A 23482-nucleotide genomic window follows, 5' to 3' on the forward strand; every position below is an offset into this window, starting at 1 on the left:
CCGGTGGGATTCGAACTCCCGACCTCCAGGTTTCGCGTCTGGTGCGACGACCACTACGCTATCGGCGGGGCTATTTCCCCCTCCACTTTCTGTGGTATTTATGTTAAGGTACTTTTGTTTCCTGGGCTTGGGAGTGGTAGCCAGTACCACTCGGACTACTCGGGGTGAAGGGGACCTTCTTTTTAACCCCCCGGCCGTGACTCGAGTGTCTACGACATGTTGAGAGTGGTCAACCATCGTTGAATCCTCTTAGGCTCCCTATGGCACCAATAATTCGAAAACTCAGGCCCTCGCTATGCATGTAGCGAATCAGAATAGGAAATGAGGGGCTCGTTGGATTAGGTCAGAAATAAGGGTTGGCAGTCAAGAAAACCTCGGAAAACAAAAGGGAGGATGTACTAGGTCATTGAAACAGATAAAGAATTCGGAAAGACAGAAAGAAAGTGCAGAAAAAATGCGCGCCGGGTGGGATTCCAAACCACGACCTCCAGAATACGCGTTTGGTGCGATGACCACTACGCTACCGGCGGGAAAATCTTCCCCTCCACTTTCTGGGGTATTTATGTTAAGGTATTTTTGTTTACTGTGCTTGGGGGTGGTAGCCAGCGCCACTCGTACTACTGGGGGTGAAGGGGACCTTCTTTTTAACCCCCGGGCTGAGACTCGAGTGTCTACGACCTGTCGAGAGTGGTCAACCAGCGTTGAACCCTCTTAAGCTCCCTGTGGCACGAAGGCTTCTTTATAAACGGGCTCTAGCACTGAAACCCTTCCCGTTCCACAGAGGTATAACGGGTAAATTAAATATATTGAAATTGGATGTTTGGAGTTAAAATGGAAAAAAAATGTAAAAAGGTAATTACACAAGATAATTACGCAGAAAATGACTCACTACAGAACACAGATAAACACAAAAGATCTGAAAGTTATTATCGTGTTATTTGCCGCTTACTTTGTTCCTGGGTGAGTGAGAAATTTTGACAAAATAATTGAGGGGTTAGTAATATTGAATATCAGCGTTAATCAGAATTGTCCTTTCTTCTAAAATGTTTAATGTTTCTGTATGTTTCATTAGCTCTGGTTTCCTTCTTGCGAGATAATTTATATGGATATTAAGAAGTTGTTTTCTGTGTTGATTTGTTATTGGGCAGTCCTGTAACTAGTGGTCGAAACTGTCTGCTGGTAGGTGATATTTACATATGTTATTATTTGTAATGGCAAACCTGTGAAAATAAAACGGAAATATACAGTATCCAGTGATGAACTCGGACGTGTAATAGTTGCTGGGAATGTGGACCGGAATTTTGTGAATATTTTTGATCTATTAAAATGTGTAGCTTCCATGTCCTTCTTGTTGCCACTCAATATTCCACTGTTTTCTTCAGTTAATATTGAGATGTTTTTGATAAATTGTAGTGAAATAGGCCAGTCCATTCTTTCGCCATATTTTGCTGCTTTTTTAGCCATTCCATCTGCTATTTCGTTACCGACATTGCCACTGTGATCTTTTATGTAAGTTAACGTTATTTTGACCTGGTTTTCTATTTTGTTTAGCATTTCTTTATTTCTAAACATATCTGGGTTCCGATTATTTGGATTGCTAATTGCTTTTAGGGTTGATAGGCTATCAGTATACAACTGAACGTTACCTACTTTGAAGCTAGTTTGGAGCTATTCAATTGCTTTTAAAATCGCGATTCCTTCTGCCTCAAAGTAATTGCTGTACTCCGGAAGTTCGTATTGTTTGGTTTCTACTATTTTGCCGGATTTATTGAGAATTTTAAAAGCTGCTCCTATATCAGTTTTATCTTGCAAGACGTCTGTAAATACTGCCAAACCATTCAGCGAAATTGGTTGAGTAAGATAGGTAAAAGATATCTTATCTGCTGGATGCAGCTGCCATATATCTACTTTATTACTTATTTGGTCTCCCGTAAAAGCCGGTTTTTCCAGGTGAACATTTTTCCGGCGAACAGTACGTTAAATGTTTAAATTTCTTTTTCGATCGTTAGATGAATTGGTGGGACATTAGCTATGATGTGCACCAATACTGCCAGAACTGAGGCCCTCACTAGGCATGTAGCGAATAAGAAAGGGAAATGAGGGGGCTGGTTGAATTAAGACAGAAAGAAGGGTTGGCAGTCGATAAAACCTCGGAAACTAAAGAGGAGGATGTGGTAGGTCATTCAAACAGATAAAGAATTTCGAAAGACAGAAAGAGAAGTTATATATATATATATATATATATATATATATATATATATATATATATATATATACCGAAAGATAGGTCGGCAGTCTACAATGCCAAAGGAGGCATAGGGGTGTGGTTAGGCTCTTTTCTTTTTCACTACGGTTAATTAACTAAAGCTTTTATATATATATATATATATATCTGTGTGTGTGTGTGTGCGCGTGCCTGTGTGTGTTGTAGCTTTTGCCCACAAACATTTGTAAACATTGGTATCATCCGCGACAATAAATATGCCGGCCGTTTTGTGCCCTACCGTTTCGAAGATTGTAGTAACCATGCATGAATCGGAGGCAATTCCGTGATAACGTCTAAGGCCGTCAACTGTAGATTCGTAAAAATTTCTTCCCTTAGCGGAGCGAGTGTAGAACTCCGTCATTTACCAGGTTTAAACTTGTTTTCGTGGACCGTTTACCGCGTATTGCAAAGCCGCCACGAAATGTCCTTAATTGCCACAGCGCTTCACACGGAAATATGCCAGAGGAAAATCTGCACGAGGTTATGGGCCGAGCTTCGAGAAAGCGCGAGTGAACGCCGGGAAATGTTCCTCTCTTCGTCGGCTTGGATGGCGAAGACGCCTGTATCGTGCGTGAGGCGGTGAAAACCGTGATATTGTTGTTATAACATTATTTTGAGCTCATCTATTTCCCATGAAGCACAGTGAATAAAAGACATCCGCCCTCTTTCTGTAGCACGAATTGCTGAATAAGTATGTAATCGCAGCATAGACACCCAGAAAAAAATGTACAGCAAGGACAAAGACTCACCAAACGGAAATTTTGCTGGCACGCTAAGGAGTTGTACGTCCGCGCCAACGAGGGAAGAAAATTTTACGGTTGTATGGTTGATATGTGGCGCGTTGTCACCGAAATGCATGTCAAGGATCAGAATGTATTTATTGACCCAGACATGTATTGCGTGCATTGGTATTTTGAAGAAAGCGTCATAGTGGAAGGCTTCGTCAAGACCTCGAGGCTCCTGTGCCAATTAAACCTAACAATAGCCTCGATTGGACTGCGGAAGTAACCAAGATGAAAGGACCAGGAGAAAGGCAAGGAATAAATCATGAAACGAAACAAACTACTTTTGAACGTTAGTATTTCACTCAAATACAGTGAGCCTAGAAGCGAGAAACATAGGGCCAAAATAATGCCACACTACAAGCACCAATTACCTTCCGGGGTATGCGCCAAAAATCCCGCTAGTGTAACCCAGCGGCGTGCCTGTGGTTAGAAGAAGAAGAGGTGTTCCCCCAGGTCTGGTTGTCGGTGTTTTGTACGCAGCTCGCCAATAAACCGGGCTTTGTTATTAGGAAGGGCTTCCTTCTACTGCGACATTTTGGTAGAGGTTCGGGGTGTACAAGGTACGCCCTTCTACGTGCTCGAAGGCAGGTTTGAGCTCGGGGTCGTCTCGTTGACTTTGGGCAAGATCTGTCACCTCGAAAGCTCCGAGGAACGCTGTATCATCATCCGACTCAAAAGGATTCTGTTCAAGGGGAACTCGGGACAAACCATCGGCGTAATTGTGCCGCTTTCCTGATTTATAGACGATGGTCACATCAAACTCTTGAAGATTGAGGCTCCAACGCACAAGGCAGCCCGAAGGGTCCCGGAGACTTGCCGGCCAGCAGAAGCAGTGATGGTCGCTTACGACGCGGAATGGCCGGCCGTATAAGTAGGGCCTGAACTTAGTGACCGCCCATATTACAGCCAAGCATTCTTTCTATGCCGTTGAGTAGTTACTCTCCGCTCGTGAAAGAGTATAGCTTCCGTACGCAGTCACTCGCTCGACTCCATCCTGCCACTGTACTAAGGCAGCGCCGAGACCAAAGTTGCTGGCGTCGGTGTGCAGTTCGGTCTCAGCATCCTCGTCGATGCGCCCGAGTATAGTGGTAGCCTGCAGGTGCTTCCTGAGCTCCCCAAAAGCCTGCTCCTTTCCCAAACAAAAGGCACGTCGTGTCTAGTCCGTCAGTCAGTCGGCGCGCGTCGATATAACCTACGTCACAGAGAGGTGGTGTACCAGTCCCGCGACCAAGTGTGGGTTTGGAGCCCTGTGCGTCTTCGCGGGCGATCCGAAAAACATTTACGGCGTTACTTGGGTCCGTACACAGTTGTGCGTAAACTCGGTAATGTCACCTACTAAGTTATCTCCGATGAAACTGTCCAATCTCGCCGAACGGCTCTTCGGAAAGTCGTCCATGTGGCTAGAATGAAGCCGTACTATTCGCGGTGAGTACAGTGCAGTCGGGGGCAAGAGAATTTACGGGACCAGTTAGCGGTGACAAGTGGTTTCCGTTATGTTTTGGAACTGTATTGGAACTCTGCTGTCTTCCGATGTTTGATTGTTTCTTGATTTATTTTTCTTTGGATTTACTCTTCCCTTGCATCGGAACGATGCATTTTCAAGAGGGGGATAATGCCAGACTACAAACACCAATTACCCGCAGGGGTACGCGCCAAAAAGCTCGCTAGTTTGTCCGAGCGGCGTGACCGGGGTTAGAAGAAGTGGTGTCCCCCCAGGGCTGGTTTTCGGTGTTCTGTGCGCAGCTGGCCAATTAACCGGGCTTTGTTCTTAGGAAGGGCTTCCTTCTACTGTGACAGTATAGAAAATACAACCTAACAGAACCTGTTGTGTACAATAATTCATTATGCAAGAATAAGGACAAGTGAGAATACCAAGAAGTGCTTGAAATGCAAACAATCCCTTTTCAGGAACATGAATTCCTGCCGTACAGTCGGGATCAATTTGAAGGTTATCATGGGAGCACCCACCAAGCAAGACGACAGCGCCGTTCCGTGGCACTTTTTTTCATTCGCGAGGATGAGATTACGCTATCCTCCCTCACCCCTTGGCTGTTCCATAGAATTCTCTCACTCCCTTCTGCAAAGGTTAGCTGCCACACTTTTTTTTGTTCATTCTTTTCTGGATGACGTATCCGTGTTTCGGTCCTCGGCTGTTGTTGATTTTGATAACACCGCGGATGGCTCGGCATTGTGGCATATATCGGAAGCAAATTATCTTGACCCTCTAGCACGAACTTGCGAGCGCTGCCTATTTTCTTTTTATTGTGGAATTTAACGCGGCGACGCAACGTAGGCGATGAGGCACGCCGCAGTGGATGGCTAAGGATTAATTTTGACCACCTGCGGATCTTTAACGTGCGCCTCCATCAGAAAAGCGGCCGCCACGGCCGGGAAACGAAGCTGCCTATCTTGGCGGCAGTTGTGAAAGCTGAATTTTCACAACAGTTTTTCCTCACCGAGTTCCTAACGCCGTAGCTACGATAAAGCTATGCGGCGGGTTTTAATGTGAGAGATCGGGAATAATTGTTTATGACCGCTAATCTTTTATCGTCGCAAAAGGGTTCGTAATAGGAGTTCCCCTTAAAAATCACTTTCGCCGGAGTCAAGTGAAAATGAGATACCTAGTGAAATACTGAAAAAAATACTAGTGAAAAAAGTGAAATACCTAGTTTTCAATGAGGTATTTACTCATACAAATAAAGTTCATACAGAACATGGGGTTTTTTCCCGTTGCGCGAAAACTAGCTGATGTTTGGGGTTTAACGTGCAGGATGCCATAGCATGCAGTTAGTATTTGATGGCGCCACCAGCTCGCTTCTTCGCTTCAGCAATCCTTCTGGGCAACGATTCGTACAGAGATTCCACAAGGGTGGTGTCTTCCCGAATCATGTTCCATTCGGCGTTAACTGCTTCCCACAAGGCTTCTTGGTCGCATCTATCTAGCTGAAGGCGAGCCAGTTTCGCCGTCATTATACCCCATACATTCTCAACTATATTGAGGTCCGGGCTCCGCAATGGCCACTCCAGTTGTGCTATGCCGCTGTTGGTAAGATTTTCTTGCACAGAAGCTGCGGTGTGTACGGGGCACCCGTCGTGTTGGAAGTAGAAGCAGCCGTCGGGAAAAGGCCCGTTGACAGCATAAGGCAGAAGAACGTTGTCGCAGATTTCTTTGTATCCTTCCGCTGTTAGCCTCCCAGGGATACGGTACAACGGACCGAGACCCGCATAGCTGATGGCACCCCACACGTTAATGGAGACACGTCCGCTGGCGCTGAAATTCCGGACGTTACTCTCGTCGTAGCTGCAAAAAACAGAAAAGGTTAATATTTAAAGCGTGATATTCGCGCATAAATTCACCTTACCGAGATCCATTGACTCGCCAGACGCGAAGTCGCTGATTCCAGCACGTGGAAAAAGTCGACTCATCACTAAAGATGACATGGCGCCATTGGTCTGATGTCCAGTTTATGTGACGGTCAGCGAACTCCAGTCGTCTCTCACGGTGCACTGTCGTCAAAAGCGGCTTTCTGGCGGCTACAAAGCTCTTTAGCCCTCAAACTGTGTGGAGGCTAACGTTAAGCCCAAGCTCATCAGCTATTGCTTTTGCTGTGACGAAGGGGTTGTCAGCAGCAGCAGCTAAGATTAACTCATCTTCGTCTTTTGTTGTTTTTCGAGGCCTACGCTGATGACGGGTATCCTCTACACGGTTTTCCCTGAAATAAGCCTTCAAGATTCGATTCACCGTTTTTTGAGGGCGACCCACTCGTTTAGCTATTTCCCTCTGAGAAAACGACGCTTTTCCTAGAGCAATTATTTCACGTCGCTCGTCGAGCGTTAACCGTCGTGGCATCGTGTTTCCAAATGAAACAAGCTGTGCGGGGCGTCCGCGTTTTTATTTTCACGCATATATTGTAGCTTGCCAATACCGAGCGCATCCGCGAGAAGTGATAACGAACAGTGCTTTTTTTTTTTTCATTCCATTTTTTTAGTACTACAATGCCCGGCATACCGCCATCGGTGCTCTGAGAACGCTGCCTATCAATGTTAAGTATATCGATGACGGAAGAAAAGAATAAAAAGAAAACAAGACGACCGTGGCAGTTATCGGTTATGAGGGCAGTGCACGCACTCGATGGAACAGCCTAGGGCGAAGCAAACATAGCATAATCTCGTTGTGGCAAATGCTAAAAAGTGTCACGCAAAGGCGCTGTCGTCGCGGTCGGTCGGCGCTCCCGCGATAACCTTCAAATTGATCCCGACTGTACGCAAACAAAATGTCGAAAGTGCATCCTAAAAAAAGCCTACCCCTTAAGGGGCCTCAATTTCACGTTGTGGCCGAGACATCAAGTGGCTTGGGGCGCGTTATGCCGGAACAACCATGATCTCAGCTTGTTCGCCAATTTGCATTGCCTAGGGAGATGAGAGCTGCGTTTAACATCTGTGTGTACCGAAATGCAGATACTTCAAGCACCAAAGCGGTATCCTCAAGCAGATCTTCCACCCGTGTTCCCAAACGGCTGGTATCCGGTGTTGGAGTCTCGGGAACTCAAAGTTAAGCAAGTGAAGCGAGTGGATGTACTAGGTAAGTTTGAATTCGTAGCGTTTCACTCGGGATGTCATCACGAATTGCAACATAAGAAATCATAACGACTTGCTCAAGAGAAAGATGGTTAAAACGCGAAGCTTTCTCCCATGCAACCTGAGTCAAAGTCCAAAATCCAAGCGGCTTCGGCCGTGTGGGAATGGCGCAATCGGATAGACGTCGGCTTCATAACGCGAGATACTCAGCTTCTATATTCCAATGGCGGGAAGCGTTTTTTTTTCTCGAGGCGTTTGATGTACCTTCAATTATCATTATCACGGTTGTGAGAAACCCATTCTGTAAAGTTGGCTTTCGTGCAGTGTGTTATGTAAAGGCATCCAACGCCACCGATTGCTTGTAGGGTTTAACGCGCCAACGCAACGCAGGTGATGAGGCGCACTGTAGTGGAGGACTCTGGATTAATTTTGACCACCTGGGGATCTTCAACGTGCGCCATCACTGAGGCATAGCAAGCCTTGCTTTAAAATCTGAACCGAACTTGAACGCGAAATATCGGAGCGGATGACACTTTAATTTAGTGCGTAATACAAATCAAGCTTCGCCATCTCCGTAGTACAGAATCAGTGTATTTGTTGCACACGCTGCAAATATGCTCTGATGAATAGGGCTTTGTCATACGTGGCTCTAGATGGATCATACCAACCCACCATTGCACATGGCTTCTACTAAGGTTTCAGTAACCCTATCGGAATGGTGAAAGCTTCATGAAAGCAATGCCGGGTGAGTCCATGTAGTGGCCGGAGTGTCAGGCAGAGACCGGATCACAGCAAACTGTGATAAAGTTAGGCGCCACAGCAGAACCTTTCCTACGCTCAGCAGGCTGTGTCAGACGGTCTGCTTGGCGAGTCAACAGTCCGAGCTCTGATTATCTGGAAACAGTAAGAGCCGGCCAGACTTGTAGGTTTCACTACACTGCTTCTCCGTGAGTTCTCGGTTTTGTTGGAGCTGTTGTCATTACGCCTGTAGTAGCAAAGCTGTCTATGGCTTGGGCAGACAGTTTGCGTGTAATCGAGCAGGAAACCCTCGGAAGCATGCAGTGCGCATTTAATAAAAAAAATCGAGTGCGAGGGCGCCAGGCCACGAAGGGAAAAAGAACGTCGGGGATTCTCATGGCGAAACGCACCATTGCCTCTGTTCACGTGTTTGTCACGTAGTTGGCGACCCACAAAGGGAAAGAGAACATTCTCCCAGTGGACAGCGCGTTGCAAACAGTTCCCCTCTGGTTCTCCTCTGTATGCCCTGTGTCTGCAAACAGGAACGAGGAATCAATGTACAGTCCTGCTGAGAACAACCGTTCTTTTGTTTTCAGACAATTCTAAGCTGATGACTGTAATTAACTGGCATCTGTAATAAGAGAACCACAGCCGCAAAAGGCCTGAAGGCACCCCCTCTACCCAACAATTAGTGCACTTGAAGGCGAATAAAGTCTGGCTCAGTAGACATCTCATATTATATCTGTGACAAACCTTGAAGGACCCCTGCATGTTCTTGGCACCGCCTTTACAGCCAAATTAACGTTACAGCAATAAAGCCACGCAATGCTCGCAGCGTCTACTACAAGTTCCAGTTCTCTAATTACCCTAACCAACTATCCTACGCTTAAGCGTTGATGAGGTAGGTCATACAGGTACTCCTTTAATTTCAAAATAAGCGTAGGGGCTTTTCCACACTCACCATTTCGGACATTACAAGTTCTTTTTGTTTTTCTATGGAAGGATTAAACAAAGACGGTAGTTGTAACCAGTAATTTTTTCTCTTAATTACAAACTAATGAGGTAACGTTCTACAGAAATATTCACTACTTACATGTGATTAATCGTCAAAGGCTACAGATCAAATATTTAGTGTCGGCAGGTTCTCATTTGTTTTAAACCAGTACAGGAATCTCCAAACAATGAGACTGAATCCAAAGCAAGGTACCATCTTCACTGCCGGTTGCTCAAAAAAAAAAAATGGAGACACTCAGAAACAAACTGGGCTATGAGGCGCGGTGTAGTGATGGCTCCGGAATATTTTGGCCACCTGAGAATTTTTAACTAGACCAAAATCTCGACATGCAGGAATTTTCGTTTTTCCCATATGACACAGAGATACCTTAAAGAAAACTTTCGCGAATGCAGTATGTCAAAATGGCTAGATATATAACGGGAAAAGACTGGTGAGCAAGCATTTGTAAATAGAAATACCCGTTTGTCGGATTTATTTCTGAAGGAAAAAAAACGGCCATGCACTTACGTTGATTAATTTGTAACGAGAGAAGCATAGAACAAAGACGCAGCAAGAAAGAGGCTAAAAGGTGCTTGTAGAAAGGCGCTAGACACGTACGCCTAAGAAATTGTACGCACAAGGATTCGTGTAGCATCGTATTGCTGCATACATAGGATTGGTGCTGTGTTCGCTTACGACCTTCCACGTGTAAAAATGGAACTAGTGGTGGGTGTTCTTCGGTTAAAGGGCTGTGAGCCCTAAAAAATCTATCCGGATCCGCTTCCCTACGAAGAGCCCAAATGACCAGTCGTGGTGTCCGCGGAAACAAATTTGGCGAATAAAATGGTCAGAGGTATGATTTGACTAGAGAATGTGGTCTGCGCTGTGGCATCGCGCAATGGAAATCGTCATATTTGCATTGCACGATGCCACAGCGCAGACCACATTTATCGAGTCAAATCTTATCCTCAGTGTGGTCATTGGCCCATTTTACCGCTTCGAGCGCATTCTCTGTGTATTGCGGAAAAGCGAACTGGTGGACATTGCTTAGCGTGTAGGCTTTGATGTCGCCACTTCAAAACAGACCACACCGTGCTTTCCGTCCCATATATTCTGTAACGATGATAAATTTCACCAAGGCTGCCACGTTACAAATACAGTTAGGCGCAATTTCAAGACACGATTTTGTCGCTTAATGAATGCGACATTCTTCGGGCATTTCCATAAAGAGCACTGGATCACAGACGGGTCGTGGACACAACCTACTGCTAAGCCGACCAGGACATTCACCTTATTGGAAACGACACAAATAATGATCAGCCGCCCCGTAAATTCTTTACGCAATCGACTAAGTATAGGATTCGCATCCCTGAAGAAACTCTAGAAATATTGTCTCCATATTTTATTTCACGTGAGGGGCGGTGGGGGGTTACCCAGCTTTCTCACCTTGCTTAACACTTTACAGCTTGACTGCATAGACAACCTCCAAGCTGCACAGCGTTACTGCGTTCACTTTGCGTCCTGATTTCCTGAGTCATGCGACTGTGTTTCCCGAAACCAAGTACGAAATCGCAGGCAAGGAGTTTATTCCTGTGTTCTTAAGCCACAAGTGATCGGTGCATCTCGCTTGCGGAATGAATATGAAAAAAAATAACAAAGGGTTTGCAGGCATCATTCTATGTTTACCAGTATAATATATTTGACGTTGCTTTTGGGTTGTTTCTTTTTTGGCTTGCAGGGTTAGAACTCGTCGCCTTTCGAACCGAAGACGGCGTCGCCCACCTGTTCGACGCTTACTGCCCGCACCTGGGCGCCCACCTGGGCGCTATGGGCCGTGTGGTAGATGGCTGTATCGAGTGCCCGTTTCACGGATGGAGGTTTGACGCCAAGGACGGTGTCTGTACTCACGTCCCTTATGCTGCAAAAGGTAGGCTGCAACAGAGGGTGGAGGTACTTTGAAGGCTAGACAATCGGAGCAGTGAGCTTCGTTGCACGTAATCTCTTGAAACAGTTCGTTGCCTTTTATCGTGCTCACTGCAGCCTAATCCTGTCACAAGCATCGTAAGATAAGTAAAACGTTACTCTGGGCTGCAAGTGGTTTGGTGTTCTTCTTTCTTTTTTTTTTGGCGCCGGTTATATATTTGCACTTCTGAAGTGACGAGCTTAGCGTGCACATACGTGATTTTTGGTAGGCAGCGTTTGCTTGCTGAAGTCATCGGCAACTCCTATTCTAATGTCAGTAAATCCTGGTGGTGGTCTAGTTGGTATCGCAACGTCGTAAAACGTACAGCGTTGAAGTTTACAAGACAAACACAGAATAAAGGGACAAACGGAACGGTTTATGTGCTGTTTTGGCTCAATTTACCAATCCATGTGACCAACAATAAAATTGCGGCTAATGACGACGCCGAGCATACTATTTGACGCCAAAGTTAGGTCCGCGCATCAACCGTTCCATTTGTCTCTTTATTTTGTGCTTGTCTTGTAAACTTCAGTGCTCTACGTTTTATGCTTTAAATTCATTACATTTGGTTTGGCGGCAAAAGTAACCAAGTGGCAGCAATAAGCAAGCAAACGTTTATTAGGCAGGGCATGTTGCAAATGAATGAATGAAAATTCTGAAGAGAAAGAAGAAAAAGAGCTCTATATTAGAAAAGGAAACCGAGATGTTGGCCCGCGTGTTCACGTCACCACGCTACTGGGGGGGGGGGGGGAGAGAAAGCCTCTTTGGTAACCATTCCGAAAGAGAAGAGTAAAGAGCAGAACAAAAGTGTTAAAAAACAGGAAGTCGTCAAGTTACAGTTTCAGGGAAAAGTTCTTTCGATACTATAAAAAGAACTTTTCCTCATCAATCCTCACCCTCCTTTTTTTGCGTTATAATTAGACGAACTTCAGCGAAGCGAAAAGGGGGCGGCGGGTTCTCCTCTCCACTCCTTCCGATGATGATGATGATGATGATTAGTGACTTTCCCTTTGGATCAAGGCGTCGGTTCTCAGCAACCGACTTGCCTGTTTTATTCCACTTACTTGCCCTACTCCTAGCAAACCTAATAGATTTGCTTCCTTCCCCCATCTCCCCCTCACCCCTGTTTTAAACTCTCATCGCTCCCACCCCCTTTATTCACCCCCCGCTGTTCTAAATTCTCATCCGTATGATTACTCCACCTGCGTACCCTTCTCTTCCCTACTTTTCCTCCACCACCGTTCCAGTCACCTCTTCGTCACCTCAATGGCCTTGAAGTTGAGGTTCCCCCTCGCCCTTAATCCCAAAGCCTCCGCCAATTTTTTTTGTTTTTTCTTCTTCTTCTTCTTTTTTTCTTTCCTTATGTGCGTTGCTTTTCGTGGCCTGATGTATCACTTAGCTTATAATGATTACTCACCCCATTATATTGTGTAATTCACTCGTTGCTTGTTTACTTTATCTAATTTATTGATTGTTGTAATGCATCGAGGGTCCCGTTACAGTTTGTAACTTTGGGACCCTCGTCTGTATAATAATATTACTGTACTACTTTTTTGGAATGAATAATAAACTGAAACTGAAACTGAAACGTCGTTTCTCCCTCCCCCGCGGTGGTCGTATCTCGGTGCAGCCCCTAACAATATGGTATACAGTTTCCCGATCACTGCCGCAGCATGCACATGTTTCATCCTGCTGCCTGTAGATACCCGTGTAAGCCCGGGTTATCGGCCACCCCTCCCGTGCTTAGAAGAGCAATGCACTGCCTTTTGTATTTCCCTAGAAACCTTCCTTCCTAATTTCTAGTTTCTCTGTCCTATAAGTCTCCAGGGTTTTTTTCGCTTCCATTCTTTGTGCCCACTTTGTCGTCTCTGCTGCCTTTACCTGCTTTTTACCTGTTCTGTAAACCCCACTTTCCCCTACCGACTTGCCGTACCGCCTGGTCAGCTGTTTTGTCCTCCGCCTCCACCGCGTATCCATGCTCCTCATATACAGGCACTTAAACACACTCGCGGCCCAGTTTTCGTCCTCCATATCACGAAGTCGCTCCTCAAACTTTATCTTGCTCTGCGCCTCCTTCGACTCGAAAGACGACTAGCCCATATCCTTCTGTACCGCTTCGTTTGTAGTTCTTCTGTGGGCCCCTAGGGCCAATCTGCCTACCACCCTCTGATTTACCTCCAGGCCCGCTTGGGTCTCTGGTTTCATGCACAGAACCGAATTTCCGGAAGTTAATCCTGGTACCATGACCCCTTTCCAGACTCCCCTTACCACCTGGTATTTGTTGTATCCACAGAGGGCTCTATGCTTCATTATAGCCGCGTTCCGTCTTGCTTTCATCTTAACGTGAGCCTCATGCGCCTGCGTGTAATCTTCGCTGTCATTCAGCCATACTTTTAAATATTTATACTCTTTCACTCGCGGTATTTCTTCTTGTTGCACTGATACTGTTTTGTGCTCCACGCGGTCGTTAAAGACCATGATCCATGATTATTCTCTGCTAAAGGATAGCCTTAGGTGCGTCGCTTCTTCCCAACATATATCCATCAAGCCCTGCATACTTATCCGGTTGTCCGCCATCAACATCAGGTCGTCTGCATACATTAGTCCTGGAACCCGTTGTTCCACCCCTGCCCGTTTTTCATGTATGATAAGACAACAACCAGCGTACTGACCTCTAGCTTCCTTTCTAACCTCGCCATGTAGATCAGTAACAGCAGTGGAGAGAGAGGGCAAGGTGCGCCACGTAGCGTCAGGTTTTCTAAGCTTGTGGTAATACGCCTCACCTCAGCCATAAAAAGTGTTGCAGGGCAGCTACACAAACAATGTTGCAAGAAATCTACGATGAGAGTTCTGTATCCCATAACCTGAAGTACCCAAACCCGGGAGGCGTTTTTCCTATCTGATTTCTTAGCGCCACAATTTCGTGTTAACCAATGCGGCAGAGCCTAAAATCCAGCTTTTTCTCATAGGCAATAGCAGAAAGTTTAGACGCCCTCTGTAGTTCGTACGTTAATTGTACAAGCCTGACATTTTGCCACAGCGTGCCGCTGGAGCAATGTTGCGGATATCCTGGAGGCGATTATCCTAGCTGTTTTCGTTATCAAACGTCGGGGGTTGTTTTCTGCGGCATTCAGTAACGCCCGGACCAGGGAAGCGCCGGGAGAGGGCGCAATCAGGTTTCGGCTTCGGGTGTCCCTCAACCCTGGGGATGAATTTGAGAACGTCATCGCAGCACACCGATGTATTGGAGACATTTACATTCCTAACATTCACAGCGCGGACAACGAAGACGACTTGAAGGACGAGGCCGTAGCGCTGCTGAGCACGAGGTCGCGGGTTCGATTCCCGGCCGCGGCGGCCGCTTTTCTGATGGAGGCGAAAAGCAAAAACGGCCGTGTGCACGAGATTACTGCGCACGTTAAAAATCCCCAGGCGGTCAAAATTAATCCGTAGCCCTCCACTACGGCGCGCCTCATCGCCTGCGTTGCGTCGGCGCGTTAAACCTTACAATTAATCAATCAATTGAAAGACGAGGCACATAGGCGCTCGCTCTCATTTGACGTCTGGCGCATATGTGCAGCAGGTATTAATGCAATCAAGCTAGGAAAGGAAACAGAACGAAGTATGGCAAAATAACCAATCTTTTCGGGATCGGTGATCATTGCTTCCAAACCTTCAAGATACAAATTTTTGTTGATCAAAGCGCGACAGGAGAGAAGCTTAGGTATTTTTTTCTTTTTTGTTCGCTCTTTTATACATAGCTTTGATAATCGTGTGTTTTGCCTAATTTTAATCTAGTATTGAGGGGCAATCGAAGCTAGTTTTCTCATACAGTCTCTGCAGTATGCCGAGATGGCTGCTTAGGCACTTTTTTTACGTTGTACACTGGAAAGTAATCCCGTGTTTTGGCTTCACCACAACGCACTCAGCTTACCAATTCATGCGGGCAACAATAAAATTCCGGCGAATGACGACGTCGAGCATGCGATTTCACGTCGAGGTCGGTCTGTGCAGTGGAATGACTCAATACGTTCCGCATTGCGCAACACACCAGCGCAAACCCCATTTTTGAGTCAAGTGGTAGGTACGTTGTTGTCATTCGCCGAATTTGCTTTGTTTGCGGCTGGATTGGCCACTCTCGTGTATCACGGTGCAGCTGAATCACAAGATATCGTTAAAGGGACCCTGCAACACTTTCTTCAACTTTTTTAAAATCTTAAATGCTTGCAGAACGTAGTCAACCAACACACCCCGTACTTAGATTAGGGGGTCGTAAAGTATGCCTAAGCCAAATATTACTTCTCTATGCCCATCAGATAACTTGCAAACTCGCTCAAACAGTTTTCGATGGCAACTTAAAAAAAGCCACAAGAACAAAGCAGAAATGGAAGGCGTATCAGGTGCGACGAGCAAATCACGCAGTGCAGCTCCGTGCTGGCGATAACTGTAGCTTTCGCAGTGGTTCCAGACGCGAAGGAAAAACGGAAAGCGCTGATAGAAAGTGTTGCAGGGTCCCTTTAAAGGTCAGCTATGTTCCCTTAACCTATAATTTTATGACTCTGCCGTTTGCTCGACTTGTTTTCGGCCACATCATGCAGGTATGACATTTACGGCGTAGTGAAGGAGCCATCGTTTATGCTTCTTTGTAAAAGACAGGAGCTGGGAGGTTTCATTATTAACATGTATTTAAAGCTTTAATAGCTGAGAAGCTGATCATAAGCCTAAAAAACAACCTAAGCACCGCAGCGTTTACAATTCTTGTAAGATTACGGACAATTAATGTGTTCGTTAACTTGCACAAAAAATATCAATGACGGTTCTTTACACGTGTCGTAAGCGTTGTGTATAATATCCGTTTATCACGTGGCCGCGAATTCATCGGACAAACAGACAGAGGGATCAATGGCGGGTCAAAAGAGCATAGCTAAATCGTAAAAAATGTTTCAACAGCATTTTGGCACACATTGGAGAGGTTGTCGTCGCGAACGAGTCTTTAATTTCACCGTATTATGAAATAAGAACGACCAGGAACGCAAGAGCGAAATTATCGAAGCGCTTAAGATGACAAATAAAAATTAATTCGTGCAAGTTTCCCTTTCGTCGCGCTTTCCGCAAACGTACCTGTCTTGACGGTTCAGGAGCCATCGAATGGCAGTGTTTTCATTACACAATTCGTTTTTTTTTGTTATCGCTTTTTATGTTTCCTTTTCCTTATTTCGTTCCATTTCTATCTGCTGTATTTACATGCCACACGTTACTGCAATAAACTTCAGTTGAGAGGCAGCGCCTGTGTGTCACGTCCTATTACTATAATTTGTCTTTCCCACTCTAAATTCCAAGTTTATGAATTACCAACTTATCCAATCATCAGCGTTGACGGTGTAATTACGCAGCATCACTAGTGCGCTACGTTGACAGCAAAGAAAGGTGCATAGGCAAAAAAAACCTGAATTTTACTGGTCCTCCGTTAAGGGCCTCAATTCTAAACAACGGGAGGGGATAAATGTAGGAACGTGGACAAAAACCTGAGGAATTTGCGGACGCGGGTCTACCAAAATCTATCAGTTGTACTAAGCGATATCGCCGATGGCGGAGTCTGGTAAAAGAAAATGTACGCGCGGGTGGTTTAAACTGCCATGATTTCTTCTCGTGTCCGATAATTTTCAGCCAATCGATAAGTTTCAGTAATTTGTTCTTTCTGTGGAAAATTTGTCCAGAGGCGAATAGTGCAGTTGTCGCCCTTACTTGCAGTGCCGGATTTTGTTCGAGCCAAAAAGTGGACGTCCGTGGAGCTGATGGGCAACGTGTTTCTGTGGTACCACGCCGATAACGAGGAGCCTAGCTGGACGATTGAGGATGTTCCCCAAGTAACGAGTGGTAGCCTAAAACCGTGGAAACGCTATGAAGAAACGCTCAGCTGCCACATCCGCGACCTGGCTGAGAACGAGTCTGACCTGACGCACTTCAGCTACTTCCACGGACCAAACGTGCTAATCTCCCCAGAGGAGTTCGCGAACAACGCGGGCACGTCAGCCTGGGGCACATTCTTCACACACGTGTGGACGGCCAAGTGGTCCACGGATGAACATCGCTGCTGCGTGGACATCAACGCTAAGATCCGCGTGCTCGGCCGTTACCCTTTGTTCCTCTACAACGTCACCTACCTTAGGCTGCAGGGACCCGCGCTTCTCGTAGTGCGTTCCGAAACAGCATTCGGCAATCAGCTCACAGTGTGCGCCGTCACACCACTGGGACCATTCAGAATACGCGTGGTCCACACCATCTACTACGAGCCCGGAGCCAACCTGCTGTTCCGCTTCTTAGCCGGAATTATCTACTGCAAGTCGGTGAGTACAAGCGAGCAGGAGGGAGGGCGTGATCTCGCGGATTCTCTCCACAGTCTGCTCAAGTGTATTCAATAACATATTTTTGTCATCGATACGGCGGAAAACGTTCGGTGTCCGAAGTTCTGCAGTGCATAAATATGAATATCACCTGTGAAACTTCATTCATTAAAAACTGCGCATAACGCATTGCACGAACCAAACCTGAGCGGGGCACTCCAGTCTTAAAAGAGGGGTGCTTGACAATCCGTGGGTATGAGCAATTATCGAATTAAAAAATGGCTGCGGCTTAGCTCAGCTAACGCTGGATAAGCAAAGCAAAAGCTTGGCTTAGTCTGGCTGAGTCTTGGTCTCTATTCCCGACCACGGCTCAAAGCCATTCAGTCCCGTGCAACGCTCACAGAAGGAGGCCCGGAGAACGCAGCGTTCACCGGGGCGAATGCGGCGTTCATTCACGGAGAACGCGTCGTTCCTCTTTGCCGGGCGCTAGACGAGTCACGTAGCCCGAGACGACCGAGCGGCGCATGCATGGGAGGCTGCGAGGCTGGTCGGCTGCCGATCAGCTGATCGACCGCTACCGCGGCAGCGGCAGCCGCTCATATGAGCAGAACGACTGAAAACGAGGCCTTGTGCGGAGCGCCGAAAGCGGGCCCGGCGAATCACGTGATGGGCTTCGAGGGGTGCGTCGCCGGGGGTTGTATCTCCGTTCAGAAGGTTAACTTGCGCATCCTCCGCGAAACCGCTGTACCAAAGTAGAGAACGTTTGCTTTAAAAATGCAAGTACAAATTTCACTGTGGTAGTACACATTTCGATGCGCTGGACGCCGAGCAGCTCCGTGAGGGTTTTGTGAACGCTAAACCGAAGTTGGGAATGCATCATAATTAAATGCCATGGCCACATTCACAGGCGTCCTTAGTAGGATGCCGAACTCTATGCGTTGTGTTAGGCTCGGGTTGAGGTGTGAAAGGTATAGCTGAGGCAGCTGATAATGAGACCTTGGAAAACTCCCAGGACGCCATATTCCGGAGGGCAAATGCAGCGGTTGGTGATGCGATGGATCGGATCATGTGCATAGTTTGGGAGCACTACTGACGTAGGTGGTGAATGGGGCAAGTCGCTCTGCTACCACCCCTCACCGGTGAGATCTCTGACATCTAGCGGTCTCTTTATGCACGTGAAACCACCATACGTGTTACCCGCAGATCGGACAAGGAAATCTAGGTTTCTCTCTGGCGGCCACGAATGCAATTCTAGATTACGTAGCCGCCTGTGACCTCACTGGCGTCGCGGACAAATCATAAATACCCCTTTTTCTATAGGCGCAGGCAAAGCTCCCATTTCCCACCTGGCATATCATTCTGTCCCTGAATGTCCTTTCTATAGTTGGCCACCATACGGTGTTCGGAAACTATGAAACAGCGGAAACTGTGTGGTATCGTTTTGTCATGTATGTGAAAAAACATGTTGGCAACAATGGGGTGGAGAAAATCGTGAAAAAAAAAAAAAAAAACGCTACTCCCGAGTGCGCAAGTTCTATCAGAAACGTGAACGCCTAGCATTAGAGAAAAAGTTTGCGGACCACAAAAACAGCCATTCTGGGTTATTTTTCCGCCGTACGGTAGCCCGGGGTATTCTGTGCGGGATTTTTGCAATACTTTAGTAATTATACGACGTCTAACATGCATACTAGAGATTTTGGGCTACTAGCACCGTAAGAAAAATAACCTAAAATTGCCATTTGGATGATTCGTAAACTTTTGTTCATGGCTGTACATGTATGAAACATTGAAGGAAAGCGTTTTAAGTTCCTCTATACCCGTACCCGTTAAATTAGCAGATGTGCTAAACGGCACCATCCATTTACAAAGCGTCAAAGCGCATTCTATCCCATGCTCGTCGCCCGCACCCTCGGTTTCTGAGAGAAAATACGACAGTATCATGAACGTCCGGTGGGAACGACTGAGTGCGATGCCTGCCACCATTGCGCTGTTAAGTGAAAAGGTTGCCACGGGTAGATTTGCATCAATTGGCGTGCAAGGAAAACAATGAGCTAAGAATTAATCGCAGAAAACATGGACGACTGTCGACGCGATGGGCACCTCGGGTGCAGTTGCGTGTGCCTACTACTTTTAGCAGAGGAATATTTGGCTTAGGTAGAATTCGGCGTCATTGCCGAAGAAATTGGTCGATTGTGGAAGACGGATGTATTTTTGTCATGGTCAGAGAGAAGCTTGGATCTGTGTCGGGCATAGTCCACGTTTCCCTCCTGGAGCGAATCTGCTGATGGGCGCAAATAATAATGAAATACCTGAGAAGGCTTTACAGGACACTGTAGCTCCCACATGTGTGATGAGTTCAGCGTTTGACTTGAGTCTTGGTCGCTAGCCCACGTTCATGCAGAGATAAAGCCATTACATTGCGTGGAGTTGATGCCAAGCTGCTGCAGCTTCGGGGCCTGTGCACAGTCCGGTTTATGCGGCGTTTTGGCTGCTCTCCGTTCGCGTATGTTGTTAGGCACTCATTTTTGTATAGCAGGGCGTGCCTGACGCGTTTTGCCAGCACGACGGCATTGGGCTGTTTCGGGGTGTAAGGTTTGCGCACCTCGAACGCATTCTGAGTGGACATCACCTCGGTAGCTGTGTTTTTTTGCTGCATTCAAGCCCCAATAGAACTTTTGGGACTTAATTGTGTTAGAGAAATAATTTTGCTTGTTACACCCTCCTCCACCCTTCTCATTACCTTGCACTTCATTTCAAAATAAGCTGTTCAACTTTCAAACACCCAAGACAAGGCTGGCTTCTTGCGGGCCGCAGAAAAGTAGGCTAGCACTTCTGGCGACGTTTCAATGCGCAGCATTCTTTGCCGAGTACCCCCACAGCCGCGAAGAGCGAGAACGCCCGTGTGTTAGAGATTTCGGCGCACGTCACAGAACCCCAGGCGGTCAAAATTAATTTGGAGCCTTCCACTACGGCGCGCCTCATCGCCTGCGTTGCGTCGGCGCGTAAAACCTCGTAATCAATCAGGTACCCCCACAGCTGGAACACGCGTGTAACGCCGTGCATTTGGGCAAAAATGGAGAATTGGCGGAAGTAACACATTTAATGGTTATAATAGCGCAAATGGAGGCAGCTGGTCGAACGGAATTTTGAAAACCTCATAAATACTCGAAGTAGAAAATATTGAATTTTACAAAAATGAACTAACGAAATAAAAAAAATATGCTTCTTATGCATCTCCTGCAAAACGAAGACTAAATAAAAAAAGCTGGAAAAGAGCGGTGGAAAGAAGAAATATCCTGGCCTATTTGGAAGCGCATTCGTGGTTTCGTCGCTGATATGTCAGCTGAAGAAACGGAGTTCGCAGTAGCGCTCACCTTGCTGAGGGCAGCCATCTTGAAATTCAATGCGGGAACGCAAGCTTCCGCAACGGTCCGCTCAGCGAGCCCGGTGAACAAAAAGGAATAGTATTCCTGCATTAGCTCCCCTAGGGGAGCATTTACAAGAATTCTAAGCGCGTCCTGCATGCGCAAGGGTGCCACCGTTGACTATCGGAGCAGAGCGGACCGTCAAAACGGTCAGCTAAAACTCTCCAGTGTTAAAGGGACCTTGCAAGACTGCCGAGAAATATATGTTGCGGAAGCTGTAGTCCTGCCGAAGGTGTAATTATCGCCCGCGCACAGTGCCACGGCGAGACTTGCACGTCGCAGCGGTACGCCTTCCAGTTTCTGCTTTTCTTTTGTTGCGATTTTTTTTTGTTCATTGCGAAATGCGTTCTTTGTTCAATACACCAAATGCGTTCATCGCTGCAACTGAAGGAAACCGGCTAGTAGACGGGACTGCGCTCTAATCACGTAATTGGAGTACGCGAACAGCGCGAGGTATACGGGAAAGACAGAAAAAATGGTTGCGGCTTAACTCAGCTAACCTTGGATACGCTTGGCTTGGTCTGGTTGAGTCTTGGTTTCGCTTGGTTAACCTTTGATGCAGCTGCATTGCCGACCACGGCTCAAGGTCGTTCGTTCCCGAGCAACGCTCACAGGAGGAAGCCTGGCTTCGCTTTCATTCTCGGCGAACGCCGCGTTCCTGTTTCACCGCGAACGCGGCGCAAGATGAGTCACATATCCCGAGACAACCCAACGGCGCATGCGTAGAAGGCGGCGACTCTGGTCGCCTGCCGATTAGCTGAGCGGCCGCCGCCGCTAAGTCACAAAGCGACTTAAAACGGGGCCTTGTGCGCAGCGCCGACAGCGGGCCCGGCGAATCACGCGACGCTCCTCGAGTGGTGTGTCACCGGGGTGTGTCTCCGGTCAAAAGGTCACCTTCCGCATCCTCCACGAAATCGCGGGACTCAAGTGGAAAACCTTTGTTTTAAAATATTTTGAGCAAGTTTTTATATTGCCAGATAGGCGCAGAGCAGTACCCTATTTCCACGATTCTAACGCGCCCTCAATTGTAACGTGCAAGGTAATTTTGCTCCAGGAAATTCACAAAAATAAGTTGAAGCCGATTCTACCGCGCATGTGTAAAAAACACCACACCGCGTACCTGGCAGAGGACATTTTATTTGGTGAATGCACTAGTGGTAGCGAAAATACCTTGGGCTTCACAAACTCGCTGATCAAGCTCCTGTTGGCCTAAAAAAAGTATGCACCCCTCCGTCAAAAAGCGACGACGGTTGGGCGCGAAGCTTCCTCACGACGGATTGTTTAGTTGTCGTGTAAGTTTTCTAAACCACTTCAACCATGTTGAAATGGAGAAATCGGATAGACGCCGCTTCATAACGCCAGGGAGCCAGGTTCCAATTTGGCCACAGGTAGCGTTTTTTTCTTCACTTCGGCGTTTTCGTGTTACAGACGCCATCAGTGACAACACTAAAGCTTCGCTTTAAAACTGGTGTGGGGGGGAAGTTGACAGCGTCTGCTATTTAAAGCATCCTGACCTTCATAATTTCGGGCGTTACAGGCAGTTGGTTCCTTCATCGCCCCTTTACGAATTTCATCTGGGAGTCTTCAAGTCCTCGAAAATATACGTGCTTGGGGACAGTGAACACTTTCGTCGAACCCTTGTTTACGCCAATTGCATACGCGTGTCCAGGACTCCCACAGTACGTTACGCCGTTCGGCTCCCTTCGATCTTAGCCAATAAAATAACTTCGACCTTGAATTGCGCTTCCCATTAGCACCTTTTCAGCGCCAAAGCGAATGAAACGAGGAGCCAAAATAACCAGTCGCCGCACCCTGTGCAGCACATGGTTGAGTAGCGCTGACGTGATGACGGAATAATTTGGACTTTACTGAACAGGATTTCGGAAAGAGTTAGTGTCCATGGCGATCCTGCTGGCCACTTTGCATTCGATCTCACTTTTGAGCCCGATTCTACGCGCACACAGCTTTGAGGGCTAGTTTCAGCGAAAAAAGTGCGCATTAGAATCGTGCAAATGCAGTTATATTTTGTTGATGTACTTTGCGTCCCTCCATTCTAAGTACTGGACACACGCTTGTTGAGTACGCTCTGAAAGCATTTCAGAATTGGAAAAATGGTAAAAAAAGTGTTGCAGGGTCTCTTTATTGGAAAACTGCTGTCCGCATACGGTCACCGTCAAAGCAGTTCGTCTGGTGAAACTTTGGCCGTATTCTGAGCGTGCCCTCAATTTCACGTGTTTCCTCGAGTCGGCGTAGTGGAGGATGGCGCAATGTTTTGACATGCAAAAGTCGCTTTCAAGAATCTCCCCGACCCGAAGCTCAGGTGCAGCAGGGATTGAAGATGCCAGGGACTGACTCAATACAGACGTGGCTTTGAGAAAAACAAAATTTA

At 46.8% G+C, this 23482-nt stretch overlaps 1 protein-coding gene across 1 annotated transcript in view; it reads left to right on the forward strand.

The window, feature by feature from the left end:
- Positions 1-23482, forward strand: part of LOC144142493 (cholesterol 7-desaturase nvd-like) — a 50490-nt gene that overhangs the window by 23652 nt on the left and 3356 nt on the right. The window contains exons 2-4 of the mRNA XM_077674042.1: positions 7510-7633; positions 11100-11288; positions 17076-17671. Of these exons, the coding sequence (XP_077530168.1) occupies positions 7510-7633; positions 11100-11288; positions 17076-17671 (909 nt within the window). The remainder of the gene's footprint in view (positions 1-7509; positions 7634-11099; positions 11289-17075; positions 17672-23482) is intronic.

The sequence above is a fragment of the Haemaphysalis longicornis genome, unplaced genomic scaffold, assembly GCF_048455015.1.
Source record: "Haemaphysalis longicornis isolate Haplotype H1 unplaced genomic scaffold, Haemaphysalis longicornis Haplotype H1 scaffold_1, whole genome shotgun sequence".
Taxonomy (NCBI): domain Eukaryota; kingdom Metazoa; phylum Arthropoda; class Arachnida; order Ixodida; family Ixodidae; genus Haemaphysalis; species Haemaphysalis longicornis.